Raw genomic sequence first — 14,731 nt, forward strand, 5'->3', positions numbered from 1 at the left:
CAGTTAAAAGCACGGCTGAAAGGGATAAGCTTCATGTAGACAAACATTTTACCTGATAAACTGCTTTATCCTCTAAACTGTCAGTTAAGCAATGCTAAAAGGGCAGAGTCAGAACTAGAAGTGCTTGCAGATCTATTCCTTCCACCGAGATCTCAAGTCGATGGAATTATTCAAGCCCTCAGAGGATCTCTTAGACCCAGCCCCAGTAAGCATGCTTTAGTTATTTTACTCTATAACAGAGCCTTCGCAAGATCCAGACGCGCACCATAGATGATCCTGCAAACTCCTTTCTGCAGCCATTGGTGCAGCTTGAATTGGACTTAAAGCAACCATAATATTGCTGTCACCACCAAGGAGTTTTTTATCTGATGGGACCAGAGCTCCCAGGCCTTGCCTTTTTTCAGAAGCAGACAAGACGAATTGAGGGAGGACAAGGCTGAAAAGTGAAACCACTCGAACGTCTTCCAGGAGCATCAAAACCTTGTCCTGTACCCATCACTCCCTTGGGTATCAACTCTTCACAGTCCTGCTCAGCAACCAAAATTTGAAAAGACTCGAGATAAAATAAAATTTTCTCATGTTCATTTACAAAAAATAAAATCTTCTCATATTCACTTGGTTGGAATCAACCAAGAACAACTTTGAAATAAATGATTTGCGACCAGAATTTTCTAATCACTGTGCTAGGAAAAGGAAGCATCTCTTGAAGGGAGTTAGACCATAGAAGAATATTATGGATTGTTCGTTACCAATAACAAATATGAAATAATCATGTCCTGAGGATAAGAATGAAAGAATGGATTGATCTCCTACGTAAGCTTGCATGAATTTTATGATCAACCTTCCTGTACCGTCTCCATGCCCAAAACATGTTTGCTTTCTAAAAAATGGCAACAAAACTAACCTATTGCCCTTTTAGCTTCTTAAATGTGTTCACCACCCTTAAAAAATAGAAAATAAAGAATTACAGAGACCAACACGTAACCTCTTGCAAAGAAATCCAGAGCGAATCAATGCTAACATAAATATACAGTAACTTTGTTGCATAGTAATGCAAGAAAACCATAGAGTGCATCCGGCAATCTGTCCATGAGTTTAGCAGGAACCATGAAAGATCAAATTCTTACTCAGTATAAAAGGCGGATTCCAAATGGAGGGAAATCAAAGCTCAGTGGGGAGGGGTTAATGCATATTCTGATCATCTAGTCTCGTGCTCTCGCTGTCCCGTGCTCTTTCCCTAGCTCCATAGCATGCAGAATTTTGTATCTATTTATAAACCACAGTGATTATGAACCATCATCCCTTGTAACCTAGACTCCCTGCTGAAATTAAATCTCTATAGCAGTTCCAAAGGAACACGATCTTGGTGGGGCCATACAATTTCATGATGGCTCTATTCAACTTGTCTTCTCAAGTTCAGCAGCTCACTTTGACTCTGCTAAAAAGCTGGAATTTCCCACACACAAAGATCAAGCTATACTTTTAGTAACTCCAGAAACCAGTGAAGGTGGACAGCAATTCAGCAATAGTTATAAGCTGTCTTGAAGCAAATGTGGATACCAATTTTAGAAAACTTGAAAGAAGGCCAGCATCTTGGAAGGGCTAATTACCCTCGGGAACAGGAAGGAAGGAAAACTCTCATAAAATGCAGGTTGGCAGGGTTACCAAATTACTACTTAACACTTCCCATTGTGTATAGCTAGTATTTTATCTAGATTCGAAGCCTGCAACAGAAATTTCTTTGCCGGGTTTCTCAAGACCCCGTTAGTAAGATGGGTACAAGTGAGCCAATATAAAGGTCTAGAAGGATAGGCATAAAAAATTTCAAAGCTATGAGCCAGGCATTTCTAATTAAATGGCTTTGGAGATTCTCAGCCGAGAGGACAGTATAATGGAGGAGATTGATGGTGACTGAATATAGCTTGGGGAAGGATTCATGGATCCTTGGAACATTCCTTCAGCCAGGGCTTCAAGTCTTTGGAGGTCTATTTGTAAGCACAAAGAACTCTGTTACCAGAAACCTGAGATTACATGTCATGAGAATGAATGGGTAGACTTTTGGACAGACGCATTGGTGGGAGAAGTGCCACCATGCTCAGCATGCCAAAGGCTATTCCAGATTGCACAAGATAAGGTTATCACAGTACAGCAAGCCAAAGTAACACGTGCCTGGAACTTAACTTCAAAAGACCCATAATAGATTCTGAAATGGATGACATTGTCAATATGTAATATCCTTAATGTTTTACTTCACTGTGAACAGGGGAGAAGGCTGCCAATATGAAGCCATGCTCCTCGGGCAATTTCTTGATAGCAAGTTTCTATGGCTTATTAAATCAGCAGCAAAGCAAAAACCCATTGAAAATCAGCTTAGTGTGGAAACTCAAAGCTCCTCCAAAAGTCCTGTATTTCCTACGCGCAACAATCCACAGTAAAATTCTAACTTGTCATGAATTGCATAAAAGAGAATGTGCTATTATCAATAATCTTCGTAAACTATGTGGAAGCCTAGAGAATATAAGCGTCTGAGCAGCCACCTTCAGCAAGTTGGAGATTTCACTATACCAATCAAATTCTCTCATCCCCCAATTGGTTAGTAGCCCTTTTCCTCAACTTGGAAACTCTTTATGGGTCAAGCACTGGTAGCAATCCCATGGCAAGAAAAAGAATAGTATAACAAGCGCTATCAGTGGTATAGTTGAGAAAGTCATTCACTGTATTCTACAATAGTCCAATCTAGTAAAACAGTTGCCACCCCTACTAAGCTCAATTATTCACAGAAACTGGAAATGCACTACATATTTCTTTGAAAGCACACCTCAGGCCAATGGTCCAATGAATTGGCTGAAACTAAATTTTGATGGAAGTTGCTTTAGCAACCCAGGTGGGCTGCTGTGGAGGCATCGTCAGAGATCATTCAGGTCTAGTGTTACGACCCTATTCAGGGCCCTAGTCGCTCCTCTATAGAAGCAGAGCTGACAGCTTACTCACTAGACTCAGGTCGTATGCATGAATTTTCGTAGCAAAGTGGTTGAAGGTGCCTCAGCAGTAGTCATTTCATGGTTTGCAAAGTTCTGACCCCCCGACTTGGAGGCTTAGACATTTTGTATTATAGACAGATTGATTAGTATGAAGCATAATCTGAGATAAACCAACTCTTTTTTTGAACAAATAGTGATAAGTTCTATTCAAATCGGAGAATAGTACACATGATACAAAGGGGGAGATCTTCACAGCTTACAAAAAAAGAGAGTTCCCACTAACTAGATGCTTTTGACCGACTCCCTCTTTAACAAGAAGATCAGAGAAACTGTTGCCCAAGGCGCATGCCCCAATTCTACGTGCAATGAGGAAGAGAGATCTGCAAATTCATTGAATATATGTCTTAGCTACCATCGAGGCTTAGATTTCCTGGCTATCAGATCTTACTTTCCCCAGTAAATTGTTGAGGGAACATCCTCCTGTGATTCTTAATAAAATCATAATACACCATTTCCATAAAAAAAAAAAAAAAAAAAAAAAAACCATTCCCCTCCCTTCCCACCACCTTGGAGACTACAATACTTGTTTAATGAAAATCTGTTCATCCTTCAGGTTGTGTGGTGTCACAACCTACATGCTACCAATAGCTTTTCAGACTGCTTAACTAAGAACAAGATCTGCCCCCAATGTATATCAGTTGGGGACTCTCTTCCCTGCCCTATTGTGGCTAGTGGCTTTGCCTCTCCCTTCCTTGTTGTAAAATTTATCACCAACTATTTTCCATTTTATTAGTTAAAAAGGCCAGATTTTGTGGAATTTTTAAATTAAATTGCATGGTAATTTTGTAAACAAATTTTCAGGATGTACATTAAACAATAACAAGGAATCTATCATACAATCTGGAAACAAATCAGGAATAAGTATAGATGAGTAGGTACCAGCCATACAAACCAGGGATCCTACTAAATTGCATATGATCATCAGCCTTCACAGTGGCTCTTATAAAGAACCTTTTCCCGATTACTCTCATATTAAGGCATCATTTGGAAGCTGATAGCCATTTTCTCCCAGGCTCCAACCCCTCAGCCCAGTGCATGGATACCCCCTCCAGTGGGGGCCCTACAAACTAACCTTCACGGAAGTTCAAAAGGAAAGTATTGGTGGTGGTGTTAGAAATCAGTAAAGGGACTTTCTTTTTAGTATTCTCAGGTCTTACTGGAATTGGAGGCTTAGCAGAGGCCAAATTCATGGCTCTATCGCAATGAGTTAAGTTGTATCCTTGAGTGCAAGTCTCATTATGGGAAAAGGTTGTAGAGTGCATGTGCAATCAAAATTCAAAAAACAAACAAATAGCCAGGGTACATAGCTAGAGCGTAAATACATAGTAGATAGGGTGATGCACCTTAGGCTTCATTCACAAATAACTTGAACAAAGTGAAACAAAATAAATGAATCAATTTTTTTTATTTTTTTTTTAGGTATAACAATTTCCAAATCCAATTTGGATTCTCAAAAGTGGAGCTATCAAATGTCTATTGTCTATAATGCTCACAACTTCCATTCTCAAAATCAATTCAAAGGAAAAGAATAGTAATTTGACAGGATAACCAAGAATTCTTTTGTCTTAAAATGAGGACACCCAAAAAAATCACAATAAATGTTAACAATGACTGCAATACTTTTCCACTTTATATGTTCTAATACCTTTCTTCCCATTTCTGTTCCATTCTCAACAGCTTCTCACCCGACAGAGCACCGCAGTGTGCTCGCTCCATCTCTCCTTGCCGAGATCGATGCCTTCATCTGGTCTCTTCTTCGTTCTGATGTGCTGCTTTTCTCATTATCATCGAGGTTCCACTTGTTTTCTTGATCTCTTTCTTGTTCGTTTTCTTATTCTCCTTATCTGTTTCTCATTTCTTGTTTTCTTTTTTCTTGCAGAGGCAGCTTACTTCAGATTCACGCACAATGTCTGCTCTTTTTTCTTTATTTTCGTTGATTAGACTGTCATCACCTTCCAATCAGTGTTCTTATGAAGAGGTGCCTATTGCTCACTAAGGGAGCCCAGTTAGTAGAGATCCATGACAATTGTGGTGAGCTCATTTTGACATTTGGAATTGGAACTATGCTACTATTAGTGATTTCTGGGCTGCGCAATTTCGTGGCTCTTATGTAGAAAAACACTAAAATGTATGTAGGCAAGATTCTGTTCCTGTGACATGTATCCTACGTGGAATGACATCTCATTGAACAGGTCAATCAAACAACAAGCATTAACTTTTTTTCCCTTCTTTTCCGGCCCATGTTCTTCAACCCTTCCTTCTGGAATGATCCACATCCATTAGCGTGCAAGAAAAGTGACGGGAGAATTCACATTCTCTAGAAAAAAAATTGTTTTAAAACGTTAATGAACCTGAAAAGTTGGGGATTTTACTTCACCCAAAGATAGTGAATCACCCCTTTTCTTAACAAAACGATGTAACGTGAAATTATTTAATAATTTTCATATAAATTACTTGAAATTTTTATGATTATTTATCATTATTTGTAAATAAAGTAATTATAAATTTAATTCATAATAAAAATTAAATTCTTGTTCTTTATTTAAAAATATATTGTCACTTTAAGTTAATTTAAATAATTTCTTATTTAATTTATTTTTATAAATTAAATTACTTTAGTTATGTAACATAAATGTGAATTGAACTCTGAAATTATTTTTACTAGTCTAATTTATATTATCAAATTAAAATTTTATTTTATGACTATAGTAGTTAATACCAAATTTATGTCAGCTTATTAAAAAAATTTATAGTGCCTTATAATGGCATGAATACCCTTTTTTCTTACTTATTTTATCATAAATTTATTTTATTAATGAACACCATTTGCACTTATCATAATGTTACACTAAGGGCCTGTTATTGCCCAGCGTTCACTTACGCTGGGTAAAATATGTTAAAAGTCGTTAGTGCCTAACTTAAGTGCAGGGGGGAAAGTAAATTACAAATGTATTTCACTTCCCCCCCCCTCCCTCAATTACATCGGGATTGGGCTATTGGAAGGGCTATGTCGTACAAGGGTTTTGGAGAATTTTTTTTTTCTTTCTCGCTCGCTTGTGACCCTCGGCGATGTCAATCGCCCTCTGTGTGACTTGTCTCCGACACTCGACTCCCTTCTTCTCGCTGTCCCCAGCACTGATGACCTTCGACGACTTCTCTCCCCTCTCTGTAACCTCTCCGGCTCCTCTCTCGCTTGCAACCTTCGGCGATTTCAATCGCCCCCTCTGCGACCTCTCGTCGTCCCCCGCACCGACGATCATCAACAATTTTTCTCTCCTCTCTGCAACCTCTTTGGCTCGATTCGGAAGAAAATAAAAACTTCTTCCTATAAATCGATGGTTAATTGACCATTGTAGGTATTTGTTTACTATAAGCACTGCAACTTGCAGTGAAAATGAGTGTAGTTATGGATCAGAGCAAGCTCAGGTTTCATATTTAGATATTACAAAATTAAAATTTGATTATAATTTTAATAATATAAAAGTAAATATTTGTTTAATTATTATATTTAATATATTTTATTTATTAACTAATATTAATTTAATTTTTTAAAAGTCAAATATATCCAAATATTTTATTTAATAAATAATCTATTTACACTTTACACCTCACTTTCTATTGTGTACACTAACATAAACAAATACTTTATATTACACACACTAACACAAATAATCTATTTACACTTTACTTCTATTTCCTTAGAAAAAATAGTTCACTTTCCCTCTCACTTTCCCCGTGCACTTATATTCCACTTTCTCCGTGCACTTACATTGTGCACACTATTCACGAGTGATGTCTTGCACGGTCACTGACATTCTCCTCCATACAGGTGCCTCGTTTCTCATCGCATCCGTGAGTGCCTCAATTTCCTCCCGAATAAAAATTCTATTTGTTATTGATTTTTTAATCTTTAGACGTTTTTATTTTTTTCTATTTTTGATTATTTATTCTATCGTCCCTATCACTTTCTTCTCATTAACCAAATATTTATTTGCTAATGTTGAGATCTTCGAAGAATATTTTTTCTCGGAGATAAAATAGAAGAGACGGGAGAGAAATGTTGTTATTCTTAATTGATTTAGAGGTTAAAGAGAAACAGTGACATGCCCTGAAATAGGGGGAATGATTGGTGAATAATTATGAGGTTTTTGACGCAATACCCACAGTGGCAAAGGGAAACTCAAAACCAGTGTGAACAAAAAAAGGGGGGTTTTTCTGGCTTTCGTGTAAAAGTTGCCATGTCACAAATGTAAAAGCCATGTGACTCGTGAGTAGCGGCTTGATTGGAAATATTCGAAGAAGAAAAGGGGGACAGGGAACGCAGGGTGGGTTGCGGGTTGAGGAACGAGATGAGCTGGGTCTTGAACACTCTGACGAAGAAGCGGGACGTGGATGCGCTTATACGAGACACAATTGACAAGGTCCTCGTGCTTCGGTTTGGTAGAGACTCAGATGCTGCCTGCCGTCAACTCGATGATATTGTATGTACCTATCGGTATTTTTCAACCTGCGGGGTTCTTTCTTCTTATGTTCTTCGTTTGTTTGTGCTTGTGGAGAAAATAATTGAATAGTTTCACCAAAAAGGTTGTTCGATGATGTTCCATTTTCCTTCAGTTTGCAGTACTCCAAACTTTCCAACAGAAGTTGGGTATTGAAGGAATTTAAATGTCGAGTCTTTATTTTTCCTCTTTTATTTAACTGAGATTTCTGTGAGCCCTTTTGTCGTTCTGGGCTTACTAGTTTTGGCTGTTGATGGAAAACTTCGGCAAGTGGGTGCACTTCACGCTTAAAAATGGCACTTATTAACTGGTGGTGTTTTATTTTCTATTTTTTCGTGTTTTGTTACTGATAATTTATTTATATTCTGGATTTGTAATATTTCTTCTGCCCTGGTATCTTAATCTCATTTGATATGTTTCCTTTTTTAACAGCTGGCCAAATCATCACGTGAAGTTTCAAAGTTCTCAAGCATAGCTTTAGTGGATATAGACTCGGAGGAAATTCAAGTTTATGTCAAGTATTTTGACATCACTTTGATTCCTTCAACAGTATTTTTCTTCAATGCCCATCATATGAAAATGGACTCGGGGTAAATCTCCTCAGAAAATTATAGTACTCTGGTTCAATTTCCAGTGTTGTTTTTTCTTTTTCTTTCCGTCCCTGTTGGGTATGTGAAAATTTTACTTTTGAAATAGTCTTGTTCATTTCTAGTTTAGATTTAGCGCATTTTTCTTCTTTGGAAAGGTGGCTATCAATGGCTTTTATCAACTTAAAAAAGAATGCATGTAGGACAGGAAAAACTCAAGCCTCATACAAACACATGGGAATGGTTCTCTACAATCAAACATAGAGGTGATGCACCATCTTTAGCTGAGTCAGATACATTACTGGCAGACCTGAGAGGGTGATGGCTTGAAATGTCCATCTGCTTACAGAGGTCCACAATGTCCTGAATTATGTGAGCATGTCTCTGGAGAGGAATGGAGGCTTTTGTCATCCAACTAAAAACATTGGCAGAGTCTCTTCAACAATTGAAGTGGATTTTTTTCCCTTAATTGTTAAAATGCTTTATGTCTGAAGATAGGAAAAATGACATAATCATGAAGACTTAGACTACAATGGGAAAGGAATCTCCAACCAGAAAAGTTGGGGGGGAGATACCATCCTTGGCCAGGGCATCAGACATGCTATTAGGGGCCCTTAAGCTGTGATGGCAAGAGATTATTAAAGAATTACTTAGGTCTTTGATTTCGTCATAAATGTAGGCAGGGCACCAGACAGTTTCCCTTCATCCAATTGATCATTAAAGGGGAACTAAAACTCTGAGCAAAGAGCTTAATTTCTTGAAAAAGAGCTTTGATTTTAGCTTTAGTTGTGTAACATCGCCCCAGAGGACCAGAGAACACTACTAGTATTCTACTCAATGGTCCTGGATAACAACTCCAATTCCTAATGGCTCTTGGGTTAGTAAGAAAATTCCCATCAAAGTTAAGTTTGATGAAGCTCCTGGGTGGGGGCTGCCAAGGCATGAGATGGGACAAATACCTTTTCAGAGAAAGTGGAAATGTGACAAGTCGTACCCGATTCAATGTAGTTGATAGCAATGAAATACTATTTAGCCATTTCAAGAAAAAAAATGACATGTATTAATTTTCTCTTCTTTTAGGTTGGAAAATTATAGGTGTAGTTGTTGGTGAAGAGGTGGAAATGGATCTTATGTGCAGGTGTGAGAACTAAAGAACAATCAATGGAGGACTTCAAGTGAATCAGCTTATGATCAAATAAATGGAATAGATGTTGAACAAACTGGGGGTTGAGTTGGGAGTTGACCTTCAGTGATTGGAGATATAGGACTTTCATACTATGATGGAGATAGAAAGTGGAGATTTGATTGAAAAGGTGGTTAATTGAATTATGATAGTAATGAGAAGCACTATCTAGTGGATTTAGTAGCTGCCATTCAATAGAAGGACATGAGATGGTTTTGCTGCCAACTTGTGATTCATGTAGGAAAATGCATAGGGCTGTCTTGCAACTGTGAAATTGAACCGTTGCTTAAAGGCATTCTTTATGATGTGAAATTCTTAAATATAGCCAATTTAAAAAAAAAATCATAATGTTGATAATCAGTAGGTCAAAGGCCAAGGGTATAACTAGTAGAAGCTACATTGCATTCATCCTAGAAAGTAAATAGAAGCTACATTATGATTTTTTTTTTTTTTTGAAACTGATTATCAATATTAATGCCTCCAAAAGATTGATGGCTTTGTGTGAATGTTGTTTAATCATGTTTAGTATTTATCTAGTGCACTCTGCAGTTTTGTGCATTCCTTATTTTTTGAAAAGTATGGTTTTGAAGATTGAGGTCAGATTCTTATTTCATTTGTTATCAGGACAGCAGATCATACAAAATGGATTGGTACTTTTCTTCAAAAGCAAGATTTCATTGATGTAGTGGAGGTGAGTTCATTGCTTAAAAATTGAACATACAATTATGCTTCTGGTAGTAAATTACTTGTTTTATTTCATTCTTATGCTTTGAGGATATTTGTGTCAGATCATTCTTATGCTTTGAGGATATTTGTGTGAGATTATTCTTATGCTTTGTCATGATCCTCATATACCTCATTACGATCATATGGTTATTAGAGATGCTCCTGTGAGGCTTCTGAATCATATGCTTGTTGAAGTTTAGTGGACAGTTTAAAGGTTGAGTATCTTAGTTCAGACCGCACTGGGATAGGTTCAGGGTAGTCAAGAGCTGGTTATGTATCTCGGTGCAATGGAGTTGGATCCATCGGTTTTGAATTTGGGTTGGGTTCAGTGTATTGACTTTGATGAGACAAGCTTATGAGGACTTAATCTCAGATCAATAAACTTGTAGAATGTTTGACCACAAACTAAAAATATAATGGAGTACTAACTAATTGATGTAGTCTGCAATTCATTCTTTGATCGGATATTTGAAAACCCAAAATTGGGAAAGGGTTTTGGTACTAGCATGTTTGGTTGGAAGTTTTCCATCTGGTTACTGTCATTCTATGCTCAAACCTTAGACAGATATGCTATCTATTTTCCATGTCCTCATTGCTGGGTGCACTACATTCAGTGGTAATTGTTCTTCTTTTGAAAGACATGATAGAGAAAAATTTGGTTGTTGGTATATCCTTATCTGTTGGTCTTCAACTACAAAAACTCACAAATAAGTAGAAAAAGCTGCTGAAAAATTTCATCCAAACTAATGCCAAATATCAGTTTTGATATATATCACAAGTGTCTTTCTAAATTGATCTGCAGTACATGGCTCCAGATAAGTACGTCTCTATAATACCTGCTTAGGTTACCCATCCCTTTATTTTTCCTTGCTAATACTGAAATCCCTCAAGATACAGTTCCAACTGTTAAAATTTGTTTTATGCAATTTTAAACAATACTGTTAACTTTTATTATTTAAGATATGTTCTTTACTCATAGTCTTTTGTCCACTTTGACCAGTAATTTGGATGGTTTGATGGAGGAACTAGTGCAATGCATCCTAAATATCAGTCCCTTGTCGATTTCTAATTTAAAATAACCCAGATACAAACTGGTGTTATAAAACATGGAGCAGACTGGACTGGCTGGTTGAACTGGGCCTAGTCCCTTGTCCCAGTTGTGGGTTTTATAGAGCCAGTTATATTTCAAAACCCAGCTGACCCTGCTGCCTTTGCCGGTTTAACATATAAATTGTGTGACCTGACTGGTTCTGGGGTCACAGGACAAGTGGTACTGTCAAGGCCATCTATTAATCTACTAACTTGCTGTTCACCTATTGTAGGGAGACATGCTCCCCGCCTTTGGAGAAAAGCATATGTTCCCTGCGATTTATCTTTTATGTTAAATGAAACAAAACATAATGAGCAATGCTAATACCCATGCATTTTTGCTTCTCTTATCTTTACTCAAATAGAAAAATAATGAATTAAAAATAAAAGAAAATTGAAAAAGTTTTCTTCTTTGGAAAGATGTGGATTTGATGACTTCCTCACAATCACTCTTTTCACTGTGTTTTCAAGAACAATTTGTATTTTAAAAACCAAGTAACTGATGATTTCCTTCTGGAGCTCTTAATTCAGTTTGTGACTATAAAAAAATTGTATTATTTCCTTAATTTTTCCCATTCCCTTGCAATGTGCTGTTTATTTCAAAATAGCAGTCTCGTTCTCATTAAATTTTCGTTTTAAATTAAAAAAAAAACTGTTGGCATGCTTAATGTGTACATGAGTGGATTTATAGATAGAAGTACTGTCAAGGCCATCTATTGGTGATGTTAACTACAACAGTCATCTTCAGTTCTTTTTCTACCATAGTTGATTACTTGTCTTTTTGGAGAAGATGGAAAAAAAATTATCTGATTTTACTGATTAGGGTAGCCATTGAGGAATTTGATGGCTCAGTGGGGCTTAACTAGCAATTTTTGTTTTTTGAATAACACGAACAAGAGAATTGAAAAGAGCATGATAGACAATGATTCTAAGTAATGGAATAGCACTATGATAACATGACATCGGAAGGAAACCATGAATTTTCATGAGCATCCTCCCCAGGGTTAGCTAAAGTTGAACTTGGTAACTCCTCTGTAGGGAATCCTGGGCCAGCAGGTTTTGGAGGCAGCAACGAAGACTACAGCGGTGCTGTCCTGCTCTTATTTTCAACTCTTATCAGTCCTTGTAATATCTTTGATAAAAATTTTAATCTGTCCTCTTCTTGGAGTATCGTTGATAGTCTTGCAGATTGTTTAGCTAAAGAAAGTGTATACCAAACGTATCTGATCTACTGCAAACACCATTTGCCCTTGTAATTTTTAGCTTCTTGTCAATAAAATGTTATCACCACTTTCCAAAAAACAAAAAGTATTAAAACAGTCCATCCCAATGTTGATAAACCAGGAGAGGTGAACTGGGTTCACAGGGTCCGGTTTGGCCATGCTTTGGTAACTGATAGAACCAATAATAGCATCATTAGAAGCCCTAAGTTAAATTATTTTAGAAATAAACAATCAAAGTATTATGATTGAGGCAGCAAGTCTCCCTCAACCTTTGAAGCTTAGGGGAGGGGACCCTGACCACACTGCTCCCCAGTGCAGGAAGAGCAAGGGGGGAGAATTCCACCCCCATCCTTTTTCTGTTTGCCAATGGGAGAAGGGTTTCCTGTACCACTGTCTTTCAGCCTGTCCTCTCCCTTTTTCTTTTCCAATGAGGGGACAGTTTCCCACCTTTCTCACTATCATGTGCGACAGCAAGGAGAGCTGGGTATCCCTCTTCTTTTGACAAAGGAAAAGGGGGAGGAGAGGGACGGTGGCCCTCCTGGCCCTCCTCTCTGCACGTGACTGTACAACAGAGAGGTTGGGGAAGGGGGTGGTTGTATGGCTGGGGGAGTGGCTGCTATCCCCCTTTCTTATCTGATGTGGGAGGGTCCCTGCCTCCTCATTATTGATATTGGGGAGGCCGAGGACCCTTCACGTTTGGTGCCGAAGATGGGGAGGGGGGCGGGCACCCGCTATCTGTCTCCCCTGCTTCATGTCGCACTGAGAAGAAGACATTCCCTTGCATGACCTGGTAGCTGGTTGATTCAGCCAAGCCAGTCAATTTAGTGATTAAACTGTTTAAACTGTTTGGGCAGTATCTGGATTTTGTAGTTCTCGGAACTGGCTGAAGGTTGGAGTTCGATTGAATGCTGCTCAACCAACTGTTCCAGTTTGGGTATCTTGACACTGTTTCATCCTTTTGAAAAAATGAAAACAGAGATTAAGAGGAGAAAAAGTGCATGAGTGGCAGCAAAAGAGTAAATGGTCGATCTCAAAGGAGAGCAATACAGTTACATATTTAGTCCTTTGTGTCCTAGTATAAAAGTAAGCAAAAAAAGAACATACTTTGCAACCATCAACTCCATGTTGCGTTCTTTGATGCTTTGATTTATATTCATCAGCGCCTGAACATTGTGGCATAATAAGGTATTTAGAGTTTCACATTTGAAGACAAGTGTGCATTAGATGCTGAGGGCTCGTGTTATTTTTCTTGTATAATTGAGGGCAGAGTGATGCCTTCAGTTTTTAGCTATTATCTTTTCTTCCATTTGGCTCCATTCAACTGTCTATAATCTATGTTTATGTATATGTAATTGTGCAGGTAATTTTCAGAGGTGCTATGAAAGGCAAGCTGATTGTTACTTGTCCTCTGCCACCAGAGCGAATACCCAAGTTCCAGCTCCTCTTCAAAGATGTATGATCAGCAAATCTCTCTTTACTGTCATGGTGCGAGACAGATACTATCCTCAGCATGAGTAATGATCACTTTGATTGAGCATGAAGTGGTGACATTCCTGTGAATCCACCTGAAACTAAGTTTATGGAAGCAGATCAGTTGAGTCACTTCATCGGAGCTTACTTCCAGAATTGCATTTGGAATCTCCTCACTGATGCAACAAGAGAGAAAATGGGATGAAATTACTTGGGAATTACTCGAGTCTCTGTCGAACTTTTGAATCAGTCTGTCATGCCACTTCCAATGGTTTGTTGTAAATGTTACTTAGTTTAAACAGACTCAATTACCCCATTATAAATTTAAAACAGGCAAGGTTGAACCATGGCGTATGGGGTCAAGGCAAATCTGAGTTTTTAGGCCAGGTTAGGTCGGGTTTCATGAAAAACCTGACCCTGTGGATGATACTTTCACTTGTTAAAATAAAGTAGAGTTATTTTATTTTTGTAATTGAAAATATATTTTTTTATATAAACTTTTATATAATTATTATTACATTGTTATAAATATGATATAATTACTGAAACATGGGAAAGCAACAAAATCTTTGACCTTTCACTCCCCACCGGTTCTTGTGCTGTTACTTTTGTTTAAAATATGTTAATGGAACTCAATCAGTTGCACCACCTGTAAAGGGTCTGAGCCAGCCTTTTTAAAAGCAAAAATGGATCCCATCAATGTGACATTGCAAATATATATGGTAAGATTGAATTCAGATTCAATAACCCAAATTATAAGTAATAATAATTAAAATAGGACGTGTTTTCTCTTTATACAATTTTTTTTAACTTATTAATTTAAGTGAAGAAATATTTTTTTTAAAATTCAAAATTTCGACTTTACCTTCTCAAATTCCTGGATGTATTTCAGGTAAGAATTGAAAAGGCGTAT

General features: G+C 37.6%; 1 protein-coding gene across 2 annotated transcripts; it reads left to right on the forward strand.

Annotated features, from left to right (window-relative positions):
• The first annotated feature begins 7,302 nt into the window (after positions 1-7,302).
• Positions 7,303-14,254, forward strand: LOC137946347 (uncharacterized). Of its 2 annotated transcripts, none has more exons than XM_068792605.1 (4): positions 7,303-7,522; positions 7,973-8,130; positions 9,935-10,001; positions 13,709-14,254. In XM_068792605.1, the coding sequence occupies exons 1-4, from the start codon at positions 7,391-7,393 to the stop codon at positions 13,805-13,807; spliced, it is 456 nt and encodes a 151-aa protein (XP_068648706.1). In that variant the 5' UTR covers positions 7,303-7,390; the 3' UTR covers positions 13,808-14,254. The 2 variants fall into 2 exon arrangements, with proteins under 2 accessions (XP_068648706.1, XP_068648705.1); XM_068792604.1 differs by lacking the exon at positions 13,709-14,254 and adding an exon at positions 12,164-12,535.
• The last annotated feature ends 477 nt before the right edge of the window (positions 14,255-14,731 follow it).

The sequence above is a fragment of the Aristolochia californica genome, unplaced genomic scaffold (assembly GCF_029961685.1).
Source record: "Aristolochia californica isolate CCGP_79_NKW_82.1479 unplaced genomic scaffold, dmAriCali1.0.hap1 SCAF_12, whole genome shotgun sequence".
Classification (NCBI taxonomy): domain Eukaryota; kingdom Viridiplantae; phylum Streptophyta; class Magnoliopsida; order Piperales; family Aristolochiaceae; genus Aristolochia; species Aristolochia californica.

What these genes read in the sequence shown, in the direction of transcription:
- LOC137946347 (XM_068792604.1), top strand. Translation starts at nt 7,391, where the DNA reads ATGAGCTGGGTCTTGAACACTCTGACGAAGAAGCGGGACGTGGATGCG. An exon ending in GCCGTCAACTCGATGATATT is followed by an intron (nt 7,523 to 7,972) that starts GTATGTACCTAT and finishes CTTTTTTAACAG; the next exon opens with CTGGCCAAATCATCACGTGA. An exon ending in CATATGAAAATGGACTCGGG is followed by an intron (nt 8,131 to 9,934) that starts GTAAATCTCCTC and finishes ATTTGTTATCAG; the next exon opens with GACAGCAGATCATACAAAAT.